Source organism: Anomalospiza imberbis, chromosome 2, assembly GCF_031753505.1.
Source record: "Anomalospiza imberbis isolate Cuckoo-Finch-1a 21T00152 chromosome 2, ASM3175350v1, whole genome shotgun sequence".
Lineage (NCBI taxonomy): Eukaryota > Metazoa > Chordata > Aves > Passeriformes > Viduidae > Anomalospiza > Anomalospiza imberbis.
This window is the reverse complement of record NC_089682.1, coordinates 84,572,111-84,597,456: the sequence shown is the minus strand read 5'-3', so window position 1 is coordinate 84,597,456 and position 25,346 is coordinate 84,572,111. Positions and strand designations below refer to the sequence as shown.

The 25,346-nt window shown below is 36.5% G+C and overlaps 1 protein-coding gene across 10 annotated transcripts in view; it reads left to right on the top strand.

Moving 5' to 3' along the window:
* The window catches only part of FNDC3A (fibronectin type III domain containing 3A), a 111,188-nt gene that overhangs the window by 14,451 nt on the left and 71,391 nt on the right, over positions 1 to 25,346 (top strand). For 5 of the 10 annotated variants that reach the window (XM_068182156.1, XM_068182147.1, XM_068182148.1 and 2 more), the window contains 2 exons: positions 2,639 to 2,767; positions 22,764 to 22,839. In XM_068182156.1, coding sequence (XP_068038257.1) covers positions 2,666 to 2,767; positions 22,764 to 22,839 — 178 coding nt within the window. In that variant the 5' untranslated portion in view covers positions 2,639 to 2,665. Of the gene's footprint in view, positions 1 to 2,638; positions 2,768 to 13,422; positions 13,578 to 22,763; positions 22,840 to 25,346 lie in introns of those variants that run through there. The other 5 variants (XM_068182157.1, XM_068182158.1, XM_068182152.1 and 2 more) reach the window with 3 other exon arrangements.

Below are 25,346 nucleotides of genomic sequence, written 5' to 3'. Positions count from 1 at the left end.
TTGTAGAGGGTGTCAGGAATAACATTCTACATAGTACCTCCTGTCAGGGTTTATCAATGAGCAGTGTGTCCTGTCTCCAGAATAAATCAAATGCTTGAATCCAGACATGTAATTTAGCTGTGTCCCAGTTAAGGCACTAAAGACTGGGTGCTGAAGGTGGACTACCGACCTAATCACTTGGGTTCCTGTGGGAGCCTAATTTCATACAAATCAAATCATTAAACAGCTGTGCCAGAGAATGGAAAGTTGCCTTGTGGAGGAGAACCTGGGGGTGCTGGTCAACAGCAGCTGAGCATGAGCCAGCTGTGCCCAGGTGGCCAAGAAGGCCAATGGCATCCTGGCCTGTATCAGCAATAGTGTGGCCAGCAGGACCTGGGCAAGGATTGTCCCCCTGTACGTGGCACCGGTGAGGCCACACCTCAACCATGTGTCCAGTTCTTGGTCCCTCACTGCAAGTACTCTGAGGTGCTGGAACATGTCCAGAGAAGGGCAAGGAGCTGGGGAAGGGTGTGGAGCATAAGTCTGGTGAGGGGCAGCTGAGAGAGCTGGGGGTGTTTAGTCTGGAGAAAAGGAGGCTCAGGGGGGACCGTATCATTCTCTACAACTGCCTGAAAGGAGGGTGGAGCCAGGTTGGGGTCAGTTTCTTTTCCCAGGTGACAAGTGATAGGACAAGAGGAAGTGTCCTCAAGGTGCACCAGGAGAAGTTTAGGCTGAATAGTAGGAAAAAATTCTATACAAGAGGCCTGTAGTGCTTTGTTAATATGTGAGTCCTCTTCTACTCAGGGCACTCTATTACAGATTTCAACCCACAGCCGAGCTACAACATCCACCAAAGAGGGGCAAGCAAGTGAAAACAGCCCATTGGGTGGTATGAAGTTTTAGATAATGCTTTTGAGTAGTAAGCTGTACTGGTTAACCAAACATCTGTAGAGCTTGGTACTGAAGTTAGTGTCATTAAGCTGACTTTATCACTCCTTCCATTTTATCGGGTATTTTTTTCATTTGAACTTAATGCTATAACTGGTAAATACCTCTGTTTATGAGCAGACAGTATACCTGAACTAGAAGTTTGTAAGTGTTTGTAGGGAGTTTCAGTAGCCAGATGATATCAAGGCAAAACTTGTAAAAACCTGTAACACTGCTGGCTGTCAGGCTGTATAACTCTAAAATTGTATTTACTTTTTTTTACCAGGCTACTGTAAGTACTGACTAAGAGAGGTGATTCTGCTTTAGAAATAGTGTTCAAGTTTCTTCTCAGCCTAATCCTTATGTCTGTGGTTGATGTAAAGCACTGTTTTCAGATGCAAAACGTGATTAACTTGTGGGAATTCTGAATGTACCATTCACCCCTAGTGAATTCTTTCCATCTGTCTTTCTGTTTTGTTAAGAAATTTCAGTTTCTCAATTCTTGTTGATCTAATTCTTTTTTTATTTCGAAAGCTAAGTGTACTATGTTTAGCTGAGATTGAGTTAAGACTAGTACAGTAAACCAATGTAATTTAGTGATTTTTTTTAAACAAAATTAAATGCAATTTCAAAAGCAGCTTCTTAGACTTGCAGTACTTATTTCCAGCATGGAAAAATGCTGGAAATAAGCTGGAAAAAGCTTCAGCTTTTTCGGTCTTAATTCTTCTATCCACTATTCATATAACACTAAGATGCAAAATATCAGAAAACATGTTCCTTGTGACTTGTTAATATAATTGAAAGGAATGCTTGGCTGAATTCTGCTTTCTGTAACCTTGTTATGTGATATTCCTCAGTTAAAGTGTATCCCTGCTTTCATGGGCCTCTTGCCTCTGTGGCTTTTTTTCTTGTTAACAGGTTTCTTTTAACTTTACAGTGTGTGCTAGTGAGGGCTTTTTTGTAGTATGGTTATGAGGATTACAATTGTGTGTGTGGGCATTATCTCTTCCCTTCCTCCCCAAGTTTTACCTGCTGATTAAAGGGCCCCTGGTTATCAAAGTGACACAGCTTTATTTCTGGATCTAATAAATTGTAAAATGATGACATATCAGATTGTGCAGAAGATATTATTATTTATTTATTTATTTATTTATTTATTTGTGCCTCACTAGCACATTTCCTAGTAACGAGTTGTCCCTAAAGTATTTATCCATTATAATAATAGGAAAAGTGGGTTGATTATTAAAAAAGGAAAAAAACTAAGTGTCCCTGTTAGTATATCTTGGTTATTTACCAGTCACATAAACAAGAACACTATACATACATGTTCTAAAGCAAATGCTTTTTTTCTTTTCTTCTTTTTTTTTTTTTTTCTTTTTTCCTCCGTAGGCATTTTGTCAGTAGTGCCAGTCAGCTGAAACCTTGGCTTGTTACAAAGTTTAAAGATTCAGGTTTGTTAGCTCCAGGGTAGTGATCTATCTTCTTCTGAGGTTCAGCCGCTAGAGGGGGTGTAAACCACCATCTCTATATAGCCAAGACTTGTGCTAGCTGAAGAAAACTCGTCTTCAGGCTTGTGTGATTGCTGGTTGTTGTGGAAACATACTTTCTTAAGGTGTCTAATTTTATAATCTTCTTTTTTTGTTGTTGTTATTTCTAAAGTGAGGCAAGTTTTAAGGACAATTATTCAGAAATACTGATATAGTTTAACCATCTGAGTAACTTTCCTTTGCAGGTGATCTTGTGAATTAGTGTACCATCAATGATGGCAGAACATCCACCGTTACTGGATACCACTTCAATTATAAGTAGTGAAATCCCTCTTCTGACTTCCCCTATTGTTAGTGGGGATGGAGCACAACAGGTAAGGAAACTTCATTATACGTTTGTTTTTTTTTTTTCCCTTCCAACACATCACTGACATGTTGACATTGTAAAAGATAGTAATCCTTCTGGAATGTATTTGTGCAGCTTTAAGCATACACATGTGTTAGAGATTGAGGTGAAGGCAGAACTGGTACAGAGATAAGATTTGTAAGAAGTATGATGCAGAAAACCTGTGTTGTTGGAAGAACTTCTTAATGGAAGAATGGGACCAAACAGCTGCCAAGTTGTCAAGCCATGATTGTGTCTTGGTTTGGAAGACCAAGATTTAGATTACTGCATGATCTTATTAAGGTGAATAAACTTTTCCCTATGGTAGAACATAGTAGCTGAGGCACAACATGTGCTAATAACTATGATCTCCAGACAGATACTTGCTTACAACTGGGTAGCTTGAATGGTGGGACTTGCTTTTGTCTGTTAATGTCTGCCTGGACACTTGTTGAATTTGTACTTCTCAGTGGCAGTGCAACCATCTAGTGCATCAGCTGCTCCACTCAGATTTGTGTCACTTGTTCATTATGTGCTTTGTCCCATCATCCAGATCTTTAAAGAAGATTGTAGTCCTTGTCTGCCCCAGTTTCAGCCACTGCAGTAGCTGACCAGTGGATTGCTAGACTTTGCACTGCTGATCACAACATTTCAAGACTGGCATTTGGTCCAGTTTTCAGTCTACCTAGGTGCCTGTGCTCTGTCTGTGCTTCATCAGTTTCTGTGTTATTCAAAAGTGTCAAAAGCCTTGCTGAAGTCATGATAAACATTAGCTGTGCTCTCCCGTCATTCACCAAGCTAGTAATTTCGCTGTAGAAGGCCATCCAGGTTTGTCTGGCATGATTTACCCTTTGTGAATCCATAGTGACTACCCCAAATCACCTTTTGGTCTTTAATGCATTTGGAAACGGCTTCTAGAAGTCTTTGTCCACTCATCTTCCCAGAGCTAAAGGTGATCTTGACCAGCTTCTAGCTCCTTGGATCCTCTTCCTTGCCCTTTTTGAAGATTGCACTGACATTTACTTTCTTCTAGTCCTTGGGAACTTCCCCTGTTTGCTATGACCTGTCAAACATAGTTGAGACTGAGTTACTTGCTCTGACCTCCATAAAGATAAGACTGTCAGGTTGTTCTGTCAAGCTTGCACTGTTGTCATGCAAGATTTTGAGTCATAAGTGACTTTAAATGTTTTTTTCGATATATGTTTTCTTTAAAATGTGGTCTCTTTTCTCCTGCCAAGGAAGATTAAAACTGGAAAACAAGCAAAGTATTTCTTCAAAGAAATTAATCTGTGGGAGTTTGTGTTAATCTTCTAATGGAAAAATCCACATATATGCTGTTGTTGTCCTTTTTCGTTTAAAACAAAATGCAGCTCATTACGACAACTGTCTAAAGTGAGACTGGTAGTAATCGCATGTATTTTAAAACAGAGAATTTTCACTGGGCAGTGGTCATCAATTAGGAAAATAATTTTCTTTTATTTCTCCATTTCATGGTAGCTGGCAGTTATGCATCACAATGTTGTCTCTTATTCCGTGTTTCACAATGTTGAATGAAAGTTTCAACTTCCGTGCTCTGTCCTTCGCATCTGATACAAGATTCATGAAGAGTCAGCAAGTGCATTTGTTCATTGGCAGGAAACTTCACTGGAAACCTTTTTTGCATCTGGTGATTTAAAAGCCATCAGTAGGTAGAAAATACTCTGTATATATGAAATATGGAAAGTCCAGAACTGCAGGGACCGTGTTATGTGTCAAGGTTGCCCAGTTAAGACTTAGGCCGCAGTAATGTCAGGTGGTTGCTTATTTATTTATAACAGTCTTAATGTATGTTTGTTTTATACGGTACTCATGAAAGGGGTAGATACTGCATTTGAAAGTATGATGTATTCAAGTACAAAACACTGTAGTGTTGAGTCTTTTTCATATTTTATAAAAAAAATATTTTAAACTTGAATAACAGTTCATTGTATTCCTTTGTTTTCCCTTGAACTTTGAAACTATAAGAAGGAAGAAGACTTTTGCCTTTATAATGGAGTTACTAATTTTTCTGGAAGTCTTTTTACTTAGCTACAGTACACACATTTTGTAGTGGTTACTTCCTTGATGTAGGAAAAGTACTTCTCCAGTTCCTTTCATAAGAGCATTGGTGTTGGATTACATAAAATGTAACTTAACCTGTAGAGCTGGCAAAATTTGTGTTTCTGCAATCAAAATTCAGAGCTGTTTTGTCCATGTAAAGAAAAGGATATTTTCTTCTATATTCATAGTATAAAAGTTGGTCTGTAGCTGAACTAATTAGTTTTAGTCAGTCCTGACTGAAAAGGTATTGAAAGCCAGTAGAAAATTGGTTATTTAGGTACTTTGCTTTTGAAAACCAGTAGAAGATTCTTTATTGAACTATTTTGCTTCTATGTTGGTATTTTCTATGTTAGACTAGCTAAATCTATACTAAACTTGAAAGTTTTTATTCAACTGTAAAACATCTAAGGATTTTTAAAATCAATTTACCCCTTCTTACATTTTATGAGAATTGACTCTTGTAATTATGGTGACTTAGATTGTTTATACTACATAACTGAGTTACTAGACAGATACAGATCATTCCGTACTTTTCTGGAACAGTTCATATCTTCAAGATAATCTATTTTGAATACTTGAAGTTCTGCTAGCAGTGTAAATGTGAAATAGCAGTACAAATATTTGAACATGTTAAGATGAAAGGTCATATGCTTCAAACAGTGCAAGTGTCTGATCAGGTTAAAGCTGTAACTTTCCCCCATGTTTTAAAACAAAACAATCCACAAAGTTAGAGGAATGTGTGAGTGTTCAGTCAGAAAACATGGAGAACTTAAACTGTGTGGATGTTTGTATGTCACTCGGTGCTGTTGTGCGATATTGCCTGATTCTCTGTCCCACAGAAAAGGGGCTACTGTTAGTTTCATAGGATAAAACCAATGAAAAGAAAAGGCAAAGACTGAGCCTGCTGGGTCCTCCTCCTCTGTTAAGCACAGAAGTACTGCTTGTTTTTACACCTTCCTATCACTGTGTTCAGCATGAGGGGATAATGTACTTCTTATGTCTTGATGGTGAGTAAGGTTGTAGATGGAGATTGGAGCAGATCTATAGGAGTTGATAGAAACCAAGTGAAACTGGGAAGACATGGTATGAGGACAGAAGTGCTTGAGGGTTTTTCACATAAGGGTAACTAGTGCAGTGATGCTTTACTGATTATTGCTGAGGCTGGACAGGAAGGATGTGCTTGACTATGTGAGTCCTGATTTGGTGGAAGGAGAGGAAAAGAAGAGGCAAGAGTTCAAACTACTTTAACACACTGATGTTAAATTGTTTTGGAAAGTTGCTACAGCACTCAGTGCTATTTCAAAACAAATCAGTAAATTGCTGACACAAGAATGCAGCAGCCATGGAGTTCTGGACCCGCACAGTACCTTCCCACTAAAGCTAGCAGTTGCAAAGTGAGACATTCCTGTATGACCTATGTGTCCTTTATTACTAGAAAATACAGATAGCACTCTCAAAGTAGCCCAGTACTTGTTAACCATTTCCTTTTCTCTGGGGAATGGGACATAGTGTTTGGTCTTTAACTGACTTTATTTCTTGGCAAAGTATAGGGGTAAAGTAACACTTCTAGCTTGGGAGGTTGGATGCTTATCCTCCAAATTTTATTGAGAAGTTTAGATGTTTGGTGAGTTTTCCAAAAATCCCACTCTGTGTGTATGTATGTGTAGTGTATGTGTGTATTGTGTGGGGGTTTAATAGGTATTTAACATAAAATCTACAAGTTAGTGTTCCTAAAACCAATTTCTTCTTTAAATATTTAAACCTCTGATATTAAAGTTGTTATTATTAACCTGTTGTCATAGGAGGATGCCTTCAGTCAGCAGAGTAATAGAGGGCTATAAAATAAATTAAGTAATCCCTTTTTTTGGCTTTCAGATTGTTTACATATGTGGCATTACAGCAAAATATAATGGTGAAGATGGTGTTGGGAAATATAAATCTAGACTAGATTGCTAAATGAGTTTCCTAGGTTTTTATTCTGGCACTTCTGCTTCTGAAAACCATATGGTACATTATCAAGTTCCAGCTTGCTTTGGTTTTGCCTTACTGCTTAAAATCAAACCTAGAACTGCAATATGTTTCATGATCTTTTTCCTCAACAAGAAAAAAAAATCCGTGTTAAAAGTTGTTTAACAACATATAGTGTTATAACTGTTCTCACTTTGCATCACTTTCCATATTGTGCTCTTTTCCTTTCTTTTATCTGTGCTTTGATTTCACAGAACACAAGAGTATGTGCATGGCTGCTTCTGTCCTTTTTGCCTTTTATTTTTTTTTTCTTGTACTTCCCCTTTGGCTCTATTGAATTTGCAGATATGTCTAATTTCTCATTTTGGGGGTTCATTGAAGTTTGTTTTAGTTGACAATTACTCTTCCATTCTTCAGTGACTTCATAGCACTGAAGTGCAGCAGAATTGTGTTCAGTGGAACCATTGGAACTCTCAGGCGTGCAGTGCTTCAGTGCCAGCTTATGGAACGTCATTATCAAGCTGTATTTTTCCCCAGAATTGATTAGTACTTTTGTGTAGCAACCATCACTGTAAAATACATAATCAAACTTATATGAGACATTCCGTAGACAGAAAAATCTTTTCCCTGGAAGTTTTTAACTGGTTGTTGGCTATGATTAAAAAAAAAAAAATCACAAAGAAAAGCTAAAAATACGTGAGTTTTGATGACTCAGGGTTAGTAGAGTCTTCCTCTATCTGACTTAATCATGTTTTTTAGTTAGGAAGGGTGAAGTTGTTTCTTAGTTAAGTGTAATTTTTTTTTTTTACCTTAGAGATCAGAATTTTTTCCAATTTATTTAAACTGCATCCTTGATTGCAGGTGCATTGAAAACTTGCTTTAAATTTCTTAGAAGAAGCCATCATCCTCAGCAGAAAGTGAGGATTCAAAATTCTTTGATGTATAGTAATATATGAATACTATGCTGCTTTTGTTGAGAAGAAAGCAGCACCAGGTTTATTGCACAATTTATACCACCATTCAGATATGTTTATTTTAATATTTTCTGTTTGAAAATAAATGTAGAAACAAGAGTGAAGGCTGTGTAGTTCATAGCCTTTTCTGTTTCTGTTTGGTATGAAAATTTGTGGAATGAAGCATCCTCCTAAAACTTTTCAGTAATTGTCCTTTCTCTCTAAAATGTCTGTTTGCATATGCACGATATGAATCCTAGATTAATTTTGGTCTCTAATACAGTGGATTCCTCCCAAGATACTTGAGGCATTCAGCCTCTGTTGAATTAATCTCTTCAGAAACTGACATTTGGGAGAATTGGATCACACATGAAAATTGAATTTGAAGTCAGTTAGTCGCTGTAGGTTACTAATACAGTCAATGGGGAGAAATAAGCATGTCCAGAAGATGATGCCTTTCATGGTGTATGAAGGTGACTAATGATCTGTACTTTTTTGTTCTCTCTCTCTTTTTTTATGAGGTGAGAAGGTGCAAATTGCCAAGCTATAAATATTGAGGTAGCTTGGTTTTTCTGTGCAGTCTGTTGCAAATGGGTCTGGTTGCTGGGTCTCTGTGCTTGTCAATCAATACGTTTGGAAGGGTATAGTTATGCCTGAACAGTGTCCGACACCCAGGCATATCCCCATCTCTCTCTTCCTCTATGCCATGGGATGCTTAATGCTGAGTAAGCCATGACCTGAATTCCAGACTCAAAGACCTACACAGTCACCCCAAGTGCTTACCTATGTTTCCTCAAATCCACTCTTAAAATACGTGAGAATTACACACCTGACAAATAAGTTATCTGAGATACATCCTCTGCTAGCTGAAACCTGTTTTTTCCCTAGGAAGCATTTCTTTACTGAGATGGTGGTCAAATGCTGGAACAAGCTTTCTAGAGCTGTGGCCAAAGTCCCAAACCTTGTCAATATTTTAAGAGACATTTGGACAATGCCCTTAACATCAACTTGGTCAGCCCTCAATCCGTTAGGCAGCTGGACTAGAGGATCATCATAGGTCCCTTCCAACTAAAATAGTCTGTCATATTCTATTCCCTAGAGATGGATACTTTGCCATAAGTGAGTAAAGTCTATAAGCCTGCTGTATGTTGCAGAATTATACACTTCATAGAACAGCCAGAATGACATTCTCCAGAAACGGATAGACTATAGTTTACATACTATAGCAAAAAATGGCAGTTGGCTTTGTTTTTTCTCCCTCTCTTTACTTTGAAGTAGAGGATAAAACACATGGGAAAGGATTGGAGTTGTAGAGATTTCTTTCACCAAGCCCTTAGTCCATTACTGACTAAGTCATTCCAATCTAATCTAATTGAGATATAACTTTTAATTTCTCTTCCAGCTCAGGTCTGTATTGTTACAGTGTTTTGATATACAGTGATGCCCATATTTACGCAAAACTGGGTATATAGGGTACTTTTTCAGGGTAAAAAAGGCTTCTCTAGAAGTCATAATTGAAATTCTTAATGTTTGATTTTTTTTAAGTAAATGCTATTTTTAATAACTAGAAAACACTGTTCTTCCTTTGGTGCTTCCTTTTATACTGTATTTAGGGTAAAAAAAGTTAAACACATCCATCAGTCTTAAATATTATGGGCTTTTAATTTACTATATCAGCAAACAGGAATCTGAGCTGTCAGAAGCAATGTTGGGAAATATAAAATTCTCTTCTAGTCCATAATACATTGGGACTGTTGCAAATAGGCAGATATTTGCATCAGGGAAGATGCCTTGTGAGGGGACTAACCCCTGTGAAGTATTAGCTGAAACCTTAGTTAGCCCTTGCTACCCATTTGCTGTGCAGTGTGAGCTCTGTTTCTCATCCTCTTCCGCTTAGCATCGTGAAGCTGAATTCCTAAGGACTTCAAACAACAAATCATGAAATGAGAATTATCTGATTGAAGTATTACAGTATTTTATTTTTAGAGGTTGATGTATCTAACCACTGGCAATGACCAGATGCCTCAGAAAGTTCCAGAGTTCAGTGACTGCCCCTAACACTGCTTCCTTCTAATTCCCTGTAAACATGGATTAGTTAAAACTTTGAAGCCCAAATGTTTGTCTGTTGCATTATGCAGATTTTTTGAAACACTGCTGTTAACCTCATGTTTATACTTTTGCTGATTTAAAGATAGAATAGTGGTATTATTTTAAGTAGCAAATTTTCTGTGCACTATCTGCTAACCACAGACTATGTCAATGCTGATGAGACATTGGGTTTGCTGTAAATGAGGCAAATAACACTTGGCTTAGGAAGCTGTGAGAACTGAGAATGCAAAAGAGAAGAGACAAAGAAAAAGCAAGTAGATCAAAATTGTAATTATTTCTTAATACTAAAGAAAGGACAGTCATTTGTGGAATGTACACTGATTGGCACTGTTATGTGTGGACACTAACAAGTCTTGAATGTTTATCATTGACATTCAATGCAGATTTCAACATCTGTCTTTTACTGGTTTGTCTCAAAAAACTTCGTATTTTTACAAAACAATGCTAGAAATCATCTTTGTCTCCCCTTTTCAGTGGTCAGCTTTTTCAACTGATCATCTTCTATGTGAAAAGAAGGGGGAAAAGCACAAGTACAGTAAGAATTTTAAAAACTTTTCATAAATAAATTCATTTTCTAGGAAAAAAAGGAATCATTGATTCTTGGATCTTTCAGCCTACCTTTCTACAAAGAGCAATGAAAGTTTATTGACATCTGTAGTTTTTGAATGCCAGTGCCAATGAACAGTCTCAGCATCTTTCCAATCTCCCCATTTCCAGCTGCTTCTAGGGATATTCTGTTGTCTTAGTGCAATCAGTGGTGCTGACAGTATGTCGTAGCAGTGGTTAAAGATTAAATGTTTACTGATAATTTTAGTATCTGTCCAGCTGCCTTTTAGAAAAATGATGCAGAGTTGCTTGGTCAGTCCTCTAAAAATACAGGCCTTAGAAGCATGTCACTGAAAAGATGGCTTCTTTCACTCACTTTTTTTCCAAATATACAGCTACTGTCTGTAAGCTGAAATATTTTGGATTGTACTTGTTTTTTTTTCAAAATCCCAAGCATGTAAATTGCTATTGCAAGATATTATGCAACAATTAATTCTCTATGGATTTCCTTCTTCATCCTGAAACCCAAGATTTATTAATGCCATATCTTTACTCTTTTTCATGAAGAAAGTTTTAAACTCCATATCTAGAGCAGTTCGATCCTTATAGGCAGTACTAGCAGATGCTAGGGTAGAGAATTGTATAGTCATGGGAAACCTGTAAACTGGAATTTGCTCAAAAAAATACAGTGGAAAATAGAAGATTTAGAACTTTGGTGTTTAGGAGTGTTGCATCACATTACTTGGACAAAGATCAGTCTGTAGGACACTTCTATAAATAATGGTGAGAAGCCTGTTTTTCTCTGTCATTGCTACTACAACCGGAAGATCATTTAAGGAAAAAAAGAAAATTCTAACATTTCCTTATAGATAACACAGAAATGTTGTGTGCAGAGTCTGCTATGAATTGGTGTGGGACAAAGTTTAATCTAAAGTTTTCAAAACTCTGTATTGGTTGGTAGCCAATGTACATGTGGAGAGCGGAAGCTTTTATTAAATTTAAAAGAATATGGGAGGCAGAAAGGTCTTTTGAAAAATGACTTTAAGAAAGAAGTACTTGGAAGTAACACTTCATGACCACGTATTTCATAAGCCTTTGGCAATTTAAAACAATTTAAGGTACTGTTTTAATTTAGCTTTTATTACTGATGTCAGGTATTCCTATTTAATAATTATGTACTCTCTGTAATGCCTGTTACATAGATCTTTTGCATTTTTCCATTTAATGTGTTTTTTAAGTGATAGTGGGCTTGATTAAGGAAAAGAGTAGTTCATGGCCTCATTAGCCTTGTTATGATATAAGCAACAGATTTTGAACATACAGTCTGTGGAAAAACAACTTGTGCTGTGTTTGTAACTGACATCACCTTAGCTCGACCACAGATGTGATTCCATCTGGCAATTTCTGTGCTACTAATGAATAAAAACACTCAAGTCTTGCAGTATTCTTTGATCCAGTAGCATGTAGGAACTTAAAATACTGTTGGACTAGCCCTACAAATGGGAACTTTGGCATAGGTGAGGTGACAAAGGCACAAATCACAGTAAACCAGTATGGGAGCCACAGCAGTTTTAGTATTTGAGTGTGCGTCTAGTTTTCCTTGCTCACTGGACCACACTCTGTGGAGCCAACCTAGATGTAATGATTTTCCTTGTAACAGAAGACTTGTAACAAAAGATGGGTGGAAAAACATCTGCTTTGAAAACTAAAAGTAGGTTTTTTTAATAATAAAATTATACTGGATATGAATAACCGATATTTTTTGCCTAGAAAATTTTTGTACTTGGTAAATAATTTTATGCTGATCAAATGTTAGGAATATGACTTCACAGAATCACTTGACGTTAAAAGAAAGAAAAGTCCCTTTTTTATTGTAAATATCTGTAGCTTTGAGTGCTTTTACATAAGTGTCTGTGTCTTTGTACACTTACTTATTACCTTTGAAGACATGTTTGTAATGTTAGAATTTTTTATACCTTAGGCAACATTTAATCTGTAATCTCATGGTGTTGCATTCTGAATACCAAGACAATTTCAAAGCAGTTTTCTATATCTTGTCTGCCTATGGGTCAGGACTTAAACCAGTAGTGCATAAGTGGTATTTGAAGTAATTTCTCACAAGAAGAGAGGGATATGTGTTTTGCTCTGTGTAACTTCTTCAGGTGAGGGTGTGCCAGTGGTCCCCTGCTGTTGTTGGAATTAAAAACCGCAGATGTGAGGTTGCCAGAAGACAATACTGGATGTTTTCAGTTTAGCTCTGAAGGGGAGACTAATAGAGGGAAACCATCTTTGTCAGCTGTCTGAAATGTCTTTAATATTAATATTTAATAAAAGATATTTCTGTCTGTAGTATTATTTAGGGGAGACATATGTAAATTATAAAGCAAAGTTCAGAAACATATTTCTTTCTTTACATGTCTCTTAGTAAATGCATGGTATAAAATAGCACAGTGTTTGAGAGAGTGCATTCGAATCCGGTTGATTATTTCTTTGCTGTTTCGTTTTATTCTTTTACAGAGTATTTTTCCCCCCTTCTTCCTGGCTTACTTGAGAAATGAAGTCATAAACTGTATCACAGATTATAAAGTCAGAAGTTGGTTCATCCTGAGTTAGTATAGCCTATCTGGGAATCGGGAGGCTAAATTAAAAATGCAGTTATAAAACGGCATATATTTGGAAGCTTTGTTCTCTTAAACCCGAACCTTCTGTTGACTGACGTTAGATGATCCAGAAGCAGATGCTGCAGCAGCTATTTGTTGATTTAGTTGCTATGGTGACATGATACATTCATGTACAGCAGGAAGCTCACTGTACGTTGGCTAATTTGATAGGAAGGAAGGCTTGAGGTAGGTATTGCTGACTATATTGTTAATTGATCCTACCTTTCACATCCTGCCTCCACATGCTTTGTGGATGCACAGCTACAGAGGAAGGTGAAGGGAGATCCTCTGGTGTGGCATTCAGGTTTAGGTGCCCTGTTCACAGGAGGGGGGGCAGTGTTCCACACATCACCGAAGATTACCTCAGTATTGAGTGAATGGAACAGACTGGAGCAGCCGGAGTGGTGCCTGTTGAATCTTCCTTCATCCTTTGTCACTGTGGTAGCACCAGTTGAATGAGAGAAATAAAAGGATGCGAGCAACAGTAAGTCAAAGTGCTAAGGCTTTTGAAATGGGTTATGAGATAAAGCATGTCACTAATTAACATCTTGATTGCAACTATTAGTGGAGAAAAATGTAATTGTTCTGAATACGTGCCCTAATGACAGAGCATAAACGTGGCTCTGCCTGGAAGTTGTGTCTTCTCTAGAAATACATCCTTTTATAATTTTGCTGCAGACAGATTGTTAAAGATACAGTGTACATCTTACAAAGAGCTTGGCTGTACCACCCTCTTAACAAGTTCAGTGTTTTAAAATTTTTTGAAGTCAGAATGACCAAGAGTATTAGCTACGATGTTTTCCTAAATTTGAAAAATATTCAAAAATTTTTCTACCTTTGTCCTTTTGGGTAAAAATCTTCTCATGAGTACTGCTGAGCTAATTTTAATTGCAGTATTTTTAGACAAACCACTGCTGTCTTGGTTTTTTTTCATGTTGATTTGTATTAGTAGTGCATTTAGAAATACGATTTTGGTGAATTCTTTCCATTATTTGTGATTGATGACAATCTTTTGCTACTGACTCAGCACCTATAACCATATAATGCTAAATATAGATGTTCTAAGATTAATAATTAAAAAAAAAAAAAAAACAAGCCTGGAACGCTCTTCTCTTTTGTAATAAAACATCTCAGAAAATAATATTGTTTCTGCTAGTATAGAAGTGGTTTGTGATTCTGTTATCTTTAAATTATGGTTTTAAATGTCCAAGCAAATATTTTGAAACACTTTCCCTTCTTGCTTTTAGGAAGTTTATTTGTAGGAAAAAAACCCCAAAACTCCCCATAACCCCAAAAAACACACATATTCCACAAAACCACTCCAGAGTGAGGGAAAAACAGAATTCTGCTTTTTAGTAATATTATTTTGCTCCAACTTGTAATCTTCCTTGTTGTACAGGAGCAACTTAGTCTCTTACTCTGTAGTTACATTTAAGTGTGCTTTAACCACAGTTTGTAATGTAACATACTCTTACTTCTTCATGTTATATATTTAATATTAACAATGGCTAAAATAATTGTACCATGTTCTAGCTTCCCTCCCCCCTCCACTTTTTCCTTCACATCTTACTTCCTGCATTTTTTGGTATTTTAATGTGTATGCCAGGCTAGGAATTGGCTTTGTTGCTAAAGGATTGCTTTGTTTGTTTGTTATTATATATTTAGTGGTAGATCTATTAGCATGCAAGTTATATCTGTTCAGAGGCTTTTAGCTTGGTTGGAAAATTTGTCACAGATTTCACTCATTCTGGAAAAATATGTAAATTCACAATGCATGTCTGTCTTCTTTTAGTGGAAGATACAAAGTAACCCTTTCAGTTCCTTTTCCCTTCGGAGTGAGGTGGTGGGTGGCTGGGGAGAGAGAAGCATTCAAAATGCCCTTTTACACTGAAATTCAGTCTGGTTCCTTTGGTTTTCTTGCCTTTGTGGCTGTAGATAATGCTAACCTATGGAGAGAACAGAGTGCCAGTTCTCATGTGGGCTTATCCCACAACTTTACACATGACACAAATGTTCAATGTATTTTGGTTTCTTTTGTCTCAGTCAGGATTAAAACATTTAACCTTTTTCTTTTCCCCTTCAGGAGGCTGATAGTCCTTGGTACTGAAGGATTTGAGGGCCAAGTTATTCTGGAGACAGAACATATTAGATTATTTATTTTTCTTTATTTCAAATACAAAAATTTTACTCCCATATCCTTGTAACTCTAAAATTATAGTTTCAGTTTTTCAGCTAACACTTACCTGTTTTGGAGTAAACCTATAATTATTAGGAAAAAATTGAAATTTTTTAAATTATGTTTTTACACTCAGTAGCTAATAACTTCTTTTACAGACAGGGAAGCTTTTAGGTATAAAGGCATTTATTTGGACAACACAGTTTGTTATGTGCTAGAAAGGATTGGAAAATTTGGCTCTAAATACCAAACTAGTAAACAAAGTTTTATTGTATCTCACTTGATTCTCTTGATGTTTGTGCTGGCTTAGAAGAATCAGACACTGTTTCCGTCAGTCCTCTCCTGTTAGAAATACAGGTATTATTTGAACATTGGCTCTAAAATGTGTAATATTTAAGATCATAATGATTTAGTAAGGGTAAGTTAAACTCTCTTCCATAAACCTTACTCAAATCTGACCTGCAAAAAATTCTCCAAGTTAGGAAAATCCTCATAACTTTATAGAGCAGTGTGAAGGTTAACAAATGTCTTAATTCTGGATTTTTTTTGTTTTGTGACTGTATGAAAGAGTATGTAGCATACTTCTAAATACAATCATTTCTTGTTTGGGTATTGAGTTGTTTTGTTGTGGGTTTTGTTTTTTTTTTGTTTTTTTTTTTTTTTTTTTTTACTTTGGACTAAATTCAAATTTTTAGAATTTATTATATTAAGAGTATTGTTAATATTTTGAATATGTAGATCAAAAATTTCTTTTGCCTTATAGGCCCACTGCATGTATGTAATTGATAGAAATGGCAAAATAATTTTGAGGTACTAGTTTTTGATTGGCTGTATGGTTTGTGTTTATTTGGGGAGGAAGCTTTGCTCTTTAGCCTTTTAAATTTTGAGACCTGCTTTTGCACATGTATAATGGTGAGCAAAAGAGAAATGTGTCAAACTTGCTGTGAGATCTTTTGAAGTTAGCTTTTAGAGCTCATTGATTTATTTCATTATTTACTTATCAGATTTTTTTTTTTCCCTCCACGGGGACTGAAATAGTTTGGACTTCTAATTGTATTTACAGTTTCTGCTATGGAAAGATGTTGCCTTAAAACAGTGAAGATGTTAATGCTTAGGGATTAGTCCTAATCTGTTTTTGTTTTCCTACTCTGCAAGTCTTTCACCTCATCTAGGGTCCTTTTCAGGATGAATCCAATTTTGATATTAGTATTTCACAATGATGTCCATAGGTTTATGTTTCCATCTTTCTTACTAACCACTTTACAGAGACCAGTTATTAATTGTGCAAGGCTATTTATAGTTAGTCACATTTTTTTCCACTGAAAGTACCAGGGAAGCTTTTTCCTAAATGTTGCAAAGTAAATACACATAAGTGATGGTGCCGCAAGTCTAATGCTGCATTTCTTTTCTGTCAGGTAGCTGAAATTATTTTGAAACTGGTCAGTTTCCTGGTACATCACTACTTCTGTTAGGAGGATGGATGTTCAAGTAGAGAAGCTTGTAGAAGTGTGTATCTTACAGAATGAAGGGTTGGTTTTAATTGTTATTTCAGTGGAGTTAATGGGCTTTTTGGCCTTAATTAGTGTGCAAACAAACATATCCAAAACAATATTAGCTAGCTCTGTATTTTAAATTCCATTCTGCCCTCACTGTGCTCCAATGAAGAAAGAAGTTAACTGTGTATTCATCTGGCATGAGCAAAATCTTAGTTTGCTTATGAAAGTATTCTGTATACCTAATGACAAAGATACAAATCAGCTATATTTTGTATTGCTGCTGTTTTGCTTTTGAAAGATACTGCCATGACCATACTGGCGTAAAGAAATACCTCAAAGGATCTTATTTTGGCTTCTGCAGCCTCTGCTTCTTGCTGATAAAAATTACTTGTGGACCTTTATGGAGGTAAATGTTAACATTTGGCCTTAAGTTTTTCCTTTCTTTGGAGCAGCCTGCTGAGTCAAGGTGGCTGCAGCTCTGCCTTACACAGCTTTCTCTTCCACCTTCTGTTACTTGCATTCTTACAGGGGTTTCTTTATGACTCTAGCCATTTTTATCAAATTCATTTATTTCATGTTAGAAACAAGCTGAATACTTGAAAAAAACATTAAACTCCTTTCCTGCTTCAGTCTTTCTCTTGCACATAGTGAAGTTTTACTGAATAAAAATAAGTAACATTGAGCATTCTTCTCTTTGAACATTCGTACTTCCATTGATTCTTTAGATGCAAGATCTAAATACTTCCCATCCGGCTCACACTGATGTAATAATAAATCCTATATGAGATCTTAAGATACAATAATTTAAAAATAAGTTTATCTGTTAATGGTAGTATGTGCAAGTCAGTGTTACATATCTCTGTAGGATGGGATTATACTACTTGAGTTGCAATAAAATTATATTCAAATTGCAATTCTTTAATGGGGGAATTATTGTATTCTAAAAATTTATTTGCCCATCTGCCGAGCTCAAATTTTGATTTAAAGTAAAGAATAGATTTTCAAAACCACTCTAGAGTGTGTCCCTTATTTAGTCCTTCAAAAAGGCACAATATTGTAGTGCTTGTTCAGGATACTGTCAGTAATTGTTTACATATTAGTAATTTATATGTGCTCCGAGTGTTCATAGAGACTGAGAGACTATGTGTTGTGAAACAAGTCAGTTTTAGTAAATCTTTTCTTGTAAACTGCCTGTTAAGAGTGATCTCAGGAACAGTTTTCAGTTCTGTATGGACCTGTGTTATGCTCAGGACTACTATAGCATGTTCATTATTGCAGGTGGCTGTTCCTGCATCTGGGAATGTTCCCAAGTACTGCTTAATTTGCTAATGTAGATGTGGCTTTAGGTATCACTGGTGTGGTCAAGGCAATGTAGCAGTTGTCTCAGGAGGGATGAAGATTATTAAAACCCCTTGGTTTGCAGACTGGGTACGAGGAGATGGAAATTGCCAAGACTTAAAAAATATTGAAGGAGGTGAATGAAATTTATTCAGAACTGTTTTTCTGCAAATCCCATAGCAGAGAAGCTATGGAACATGTAATTAGTAGGAGATGGTTTTAAAATGTCTAAAAAGAAAATTTCAGGAACTTATTGCCATAGGACCTTGTGGAGGCAATTCAAATTGTAACTGAACTCAAAGAGTTTAGGCAAACATATGGACAGTAAGAGAGATGGACTGCAGAAAGTGGCCTGGCTCACACACTCTCCTTAAACAGCATCTCAGTTGATATATTAGAGTCAAAGTGCTTGGCTAGATGGGCTGCTGACCCAGACCATCAGGTCATTTCCTATGTTCTTGCTTAGCTTCAGCTTCTGCCTGAGTTCAAACAGCAGTTTCAGGAAATATACACTGAGCTTTCTAATACATGGCATTATTAGTTTTGTTAGAAGGCTTTTCGTTAGGAGGTCTGTGCCAATCCAGGCAATTAAATTAGACTACTACAAAGCTTACTATGTTGCTCATTTGGTTTGGATTTATTTTCTAAAGTAGCCTATATAGAATAAATTAAGTACCATTGAAAAATGTGAAATTTCACTTCTATAGCCAACAGTTTTGACAACTGATGTTTCAGGTATTATAAACTTCAGCCACTCAGTGGCCACTTTTTTATTTATGCAAGAACTGCTTTTAACATAAGTGTGTATCTGCAGTCTTGTATTGTCAACTTGTATGCTAATCTCTGGAAAGAGATTTTGTATTGTTTTTCATCAGGAACTGTGTTGAGGTCATGTGGATCATCATTAAACAACTGTTTAAAAGAAACAACTTGTAGTCACAGTGGAAATGACATAGAGCTAGTTGACCTAATACTCCTGTTTCTTAATGGCAATGCCTTAGCATGTTTTGAGACAAAAATACATTAAGTCAAAATTCTGATAGCATTCAGAAATTACACTTTTAAATTTTATTAGGTTCCATTGTAGTTGGTTGTGCTTTCAAAGTGCTTGTATGATTCTAGAACTTGTATCAAGGCTTCAGTATCCTAAGTTCACATTATTTTGTTAAGATCATGAAGTTCTCAATTAGTGTTTTGTTTTAGTAAGAGAAACAGCTCTTGAAAAGTGCCTGTGCTAAAGGTGCCTCCCACTGAGACTGACTCATCATATATGAGGTTTTTTTCTGAGTATCATAGTTACCTTAGAGGAGCAGGCAAAGGGTAGAATGCATGTCAGCCTTTGGGTAGCAGAACTTCGGGTGCTGTGAGTAAAGCAACAGAATTTGTCACAAAAAGATTGAGGCACAGGAAGAGAGGCTGAACCATCAGATTTTTGCAAAGCTTTTCTCTTAGTTCAAGCCAATTTGAATGTTTTGCCCAGAATAAGAAGGAGGTCAAGATCTAGAATATTCAGTGTGAAAGACTCAGGCCCTGGTTTTCAGAAGTACTGATGTCAGGGTGCATGAAGAAGCATGTTGGCTGATGGGGTGTGCAAGCCTGCACAAGGGCACCTCAAATGAGATGAAATACCTATAAATAAGCAACCCATAGATTTATTTTTCTCTATTTTTTTACCTAGAACATGATGCTATGTAAAATCCATGTTACGTTTTCCTTTAGAGAAATTTTCTTGCATCCTTGATTATGTACTGCAGACTTCCATTAGATAAGGGGGAATTCCTGTGAGTGACTGTCAGTCTTTTGTACTATCTCTTCTGACCAGAAAAGTACCAATCTCTCTCTGTGCATAGCTTTAATTTTTCTTATTTCAAATCATATCTACTGAGGTGCAGAGATTCAGAAATGCCCTTCTCAAAGCTGTGATCACTCCATGGGGTTCAACTGTGATAAGGTTGGTCCAGAAACCCCTTTTGGTCATTCACTGCCACAACACAAATACTGTTGGGGCCAGCAGTTCTCAAAGCTTCTGAAATTTCAACCCTGATTCAGAATCTCTTTTGGCACACTTGGCAGCATACACGGCCTACCTCGTAATAGTTGTAAAATAAAAATGTGAGCGCACTACATAAAAGAAAGGCTGAAAGCGGGAGTCAATGAAATACAGTCAGGCATCAAGTAGGCTAATTGTCCATTGACAAAAGACATTCTTTTTCCTGTTTCTGGGAACTGAGATCTAATTCAACTGCATGAAGTTGGTGAGTCTCCCCACCCTTTGGATTGGCAGTCGGATGTCATCAGAGATGTGAAAATCTGATGGCATCCTGAGTGTCAGAATGGTGCTGGACTCCATCAGTTGACCTGTTGCTGCTGCTGAGCAGTGCCTGTCTCACTGTTGCACCATGACTGCCATGCTGAGCCTTTAGCTTCTCAGAGCAGCTGTGAAGTGAGCAACAAAGATGCTCACACAGGAGAAGCTGATTTAACACAAAAGCAGGAGGCACAGGGCCCACTTGCTGCAGTTGGGCCAGTGTGTGTGTTCCCATGCTCAAATCCGCTCTGCCAGCTGGACCTCAGGTTTGGATGGCCTGCAGCAAGAGGTCTGGGGGAGGAAAGCCAGCAAGTTCCTACAGCAGCATTATTACCCAGATTACCAACCTCAGGCACTCACACAGAGTAAACAGGGACAACTGGGAATACCAGTCAACCCACATTCCCTGTTACTTTAAAAGCAGGAATCACAGGCCAGCCATCACCCTAAAGCTTTTCTGCTTCTCACAGTTCATATAATGGCGACTAGGAATATTGAGCTGAGAATGGTACAGATTGACATGTCAGCTGTAGCCAGAGTGGCTCCTCCCAGGAGTTTGGGCACCTAAATCAGCCGAAAGAGACAGGCAAATGTAGCTATCCAGCCCACACATAACAGATGGAGAGACATTCTTGTGTGCCATTAAGCTTTTAGGTACTTTTATTCCAGTCTAAACTTCAAGCTGAAATTTTCAATTTTAGCGAAGGGAAGAATATATCAATGAAATATATCTTCAAAAAGTTATGCCTGCTTGCGAGTCCAAAAAAGAAATTGTAAAACCTCACCTATTCATATTTCTCTCCTTCATCACATTCTGAAGGGGATGATAGCCAGTTGTTAAAATGCTACCTTAAAACACTTCAAAATAAACTCTGGCAATACAGTATTTTCTGAAGACCTTTAAGTCTTCTTTGAAATTCATTACTAAAATAATCTTGTTTAGATTATGTTATGAATACTAATTGAATTTTACATTGAGCCACACTTCAGAAGATCTGGAAGATGTAATACCTTGATAAAAATGTAAATATTGATACAGTTCATGGTTTTTTCTCAAACAGCCAGAGCTTCTAGAAAAAACATGTGAAACAAGATAGTATTTTTAAAGTGCTTGCTCAAACCTGAGATAATCAGTGTTTAATCACACAGCCCAAGCTTGAAAATGTGAATGTCTATCATATCTCATCAATATGTTAGTGTTAGAACTTGACATCTTTTCTTTAATTTTTGAAATTGCTCCACCAGAAAGGGAGGAATTCATATGATTTCTGCCATTTTCTTATCCTTTCCTTTGTCTCTGGTATTCCTAAAATGAGTGACACTCAAGTTTCTAGTTCTGGGGATTTTGGTTGGTTGATTGTGTTTTTGTAAACATGAAAGATTTTATTTTCTTTTAGCAATTTAACAAAGTAAATTTTTGGCCGTAATGCTCAAGAGTTATAAGGATTTCTTTCCTTCTGATTTGTAGAGGGAGGAGGACATAGGCTCTTTTTAGACATGTGCAAGCAAGACTGAAGAAAGTTCTGTCCAGAAAGGAACTTATAAAATGTACCTGTTTTTCCACTTTTTAAAGTTTTTTACTCATTTGTTTATAATTTTAGCTAGGTTTTTCATGTTTACAAACTTCTTTTCCTCACAGAAGGGCAGGTTTCAAATAAAAGTACAGAAATCTAAAATGGTAACAAGGCTTCTGCTTTGGTACAGACTTTCTCTGTTTATTTTGGCTGCTGTGTGCTTTGCTATCATTTCTGCATTACTTGGGTTTACAAAATTAGGATAACCATTAAATAAAATTACACATACTGTTTCATGCTGGACAACTGGTGCACTTACTTTGTCATGACTTCTAATATTTTTTTATCATTAATGAATGTATAAATATGCTTGGGTCATGTAAAGAGGGACATGAAACAGTATTTTCCTTGTGTTGAAAACTGTCAAGTGGTTGATGTCAAGCACTGGGAACTCTAGGCTTCCTTCTGGAAGCTGATGTAATGGTTTGATTAATATTGAAGTTAATGCAATTTGTTGAAATAATTTAAGCTGTACAAATAGCTTTTTAATTATACCAAGCAATTGAGAAAATAAAATTTGTACAGGTACTGTTTTACTTAGTTGTTATTCTTTCCTTCATTCTTTGAAAATTGTTCGTTTAAAAATATCTGTGCTTGTTCTTGCTCTTATCTCTTTCTCTGTGGGATGAAGACAGCAAGAAGTCTGAAGTGAAAAATAATGTATTTACTAACCAGAAAAAAAATGTCTTTTTCCCAGTAAAACTTTCGGTTTTTGCACATACCAGACTTCTGTAACATATTCCTGTGTAATGGTTGTAAACACTCTTTTATTTTTAAGGTTATTCTTGTGCAAGTTAATCCAGGGGAAGCATTTACAATAAGAAGAGAAGATGGACAGTTTCAGTGCATTACAGGTAAAGTTGATAAATTTATTTTTATATTTTCTGAGTCTGAATCAGGATTAATAAAAGGCAATTTGTAGTGAAAGTAAAAGAATGACAGAATTTATTTTAAATACAAGAGCTATTTAAAGACCTAAAAGATTATGTGCTAAGGATCATTGGGATTTAGATTTCACTGCCATAAACCAAGTACTTTTTCTTAGGTTATATTAGATGAAATTAAATTTTGTGAGAGGAGAAGGGAGGAACATTTTCAGATTGCAAAGCAAGCATGGAAAGGCTGTTGTAGCAACTTTTGACTAAGCTCATTTATTTCACAGACCTCAAATTAAAAGCTCAAACTGTTAATATGGCTTGAGTTTAGTTTTTTTTATTCTTTGCTATCATGTGGATGTTGTTTCCCTGTCATTTATTCTACTTAGTTTCTCATTATCTCTAGGGGCCAAATGGCATTATTTCTGAGTTCTAGCAAGTGCAGCTTCAACATACAGATGTTTCATCTAAGCATAGCATCCCGTTTGGATGTTGTTTTCTATCCCAAATGACCAGAGCTACCAGTTAAGTGTATCTAGAAGGTACTGTGAGAAACGAGCAATCAGCTATTGCTGCTGCATTGAATACCATTTTACTGTGTTGTAAGAGAGTATCCACAGATTCAGCTATGGGGTCACATTTTGCTTGTCATCATCTGGGCCAGTGAATCCTACCTTTTTTTTTTTTTTTTCTGGATGTTGGCCCAGCTCCAACAGACACTGTTCTGGGAATTCGAAGCAAATATTTTCCAGCTCCTTTCCCTCTTCAGTCTGAGAAGAGCTGAAAGGTCTGGTTCCCAGTGTCATAGACAGGTCCATTGGCTACAAAACAACTGATTCAAAGGAGGTCTTAGATGGCAATTAGGTTTATATTGACAGTTCTTAAAGTTTATGTGTCTGTTAGCACCATATTTCAAGACTTTTTGCTGATTGCATGGTGTTCTTGCATCCTTTGAGCTGCAAATGCTCACCATTCTATACAGCTTATTTGAAACATGATATGTAAAAATTACTTGACAGTACTGATGGAAATAAAATTATTTTTGTCTTGCAATTCAAGTTAAAGACCAGATAATATATATTTTGCTTCTATTGCACAAAATACTGAGGGAAGTGGCATGTGTTGCATGTTTGGTTCTGTTTTTTGATTTACCAAATGGTCTTACTGGTGGAGAATGAATTGACACTTTCCTGGCATGATTGTCCTCAAAGCAGAAATTGTTTAATGAACTGCAAAAATATTAACATCATATCCTTACAGATATTGTTCTGACCTTCCATGGTACAGCTTTTATCTTTGCCTGGTGCCTCTTGCTTTTGGAGTAGGCAGCTTGCTATTGTGATTTGATTCAGCTGTGGATTTCTTCATCCTTTATATATGAAAGTGAGCATGAGCAAGTTAGTACATGATTGTTTCTGGGACTGACTAAGTGTAAGCTGAGGTACAGTCTTTACAACTTCCCTGAAAAATGGCACTGCAATTTGGAAAACTACATTCCAAATCACTACCACAGCTTTTGCAAACCTCCTGTCACATAGATATTCTTCTTGTCTTTCCCCCTTCCTGGAGATGAAATTGTGGATTATAGTTGGTAGTAAAATAGGGGACATAAAGTTTTTTTCATATCTGTGAATTCAGTAATCTTCATACAGAACCTGAGTTGCACCTGATCTTTTGAAGGTTGCTTTTCTGGTCTGTTCTTGCCACTTCTGAGACATTTCTTTCTACCTTTTGGGTTGTTGGCTCTGTCTGCCTTAAAGAAGAAATTCCCTTAGTAATTGATGCTGTTCCTTTTTCATTATATGTATTGCAGCTCATGAGAAGTGTCTACTGTTTGGTTTTCTGTGCAGAGATTTGTATAAAATGAACTATTTTAATGGTGTAAACTATAGAGAGTAATTTGGTATTGGTCTTTTTTTGTTCTGCCGCAATTTCTCAAGCATAGTTTGCCCTTGACTTGTCTACAAAATGTATTCTCAGTCTGCAAAATGGATTACAGCTGCAGGAGTCTATTGCATTGTCTTGAAAGTAAGAAAGAAAGCAAGCTTACATCAGTTCTTTGATTTTTTTCTTCACTGTATGCACTCAGGTGAAATCATAGTTATAGATGCGGAAATATATAATGAGAATGGTTTGGATAAATGTACAAAGATGTTTATTTTTAGAAAGCAAGCATGAAGATGACTGACTTAAAAGTCTCTTAAATTCTCTGACTTAAAAGTCTCTGCAAAGAACACATATGCAGTTTTTTTCAGTGATGTATGATAGAAAAAAATTGAAATTATGTACATACAGTACTAAAATGAAAGAGTGGAAGTTGAGAAGTAGTGAGCTGCTTATTGATCCCAGATAGCAGTGCAGATAGCCAAATGCATTAGTTTGAATGATTCAGTAGGTCGTGTTTCCTTGGATAATTCTAAGTGTCTCTTGTGCTTTCTTGGTGGTCAATTCACCTTGATATTGTTCTGTCTGCTGAAGTCAATGTG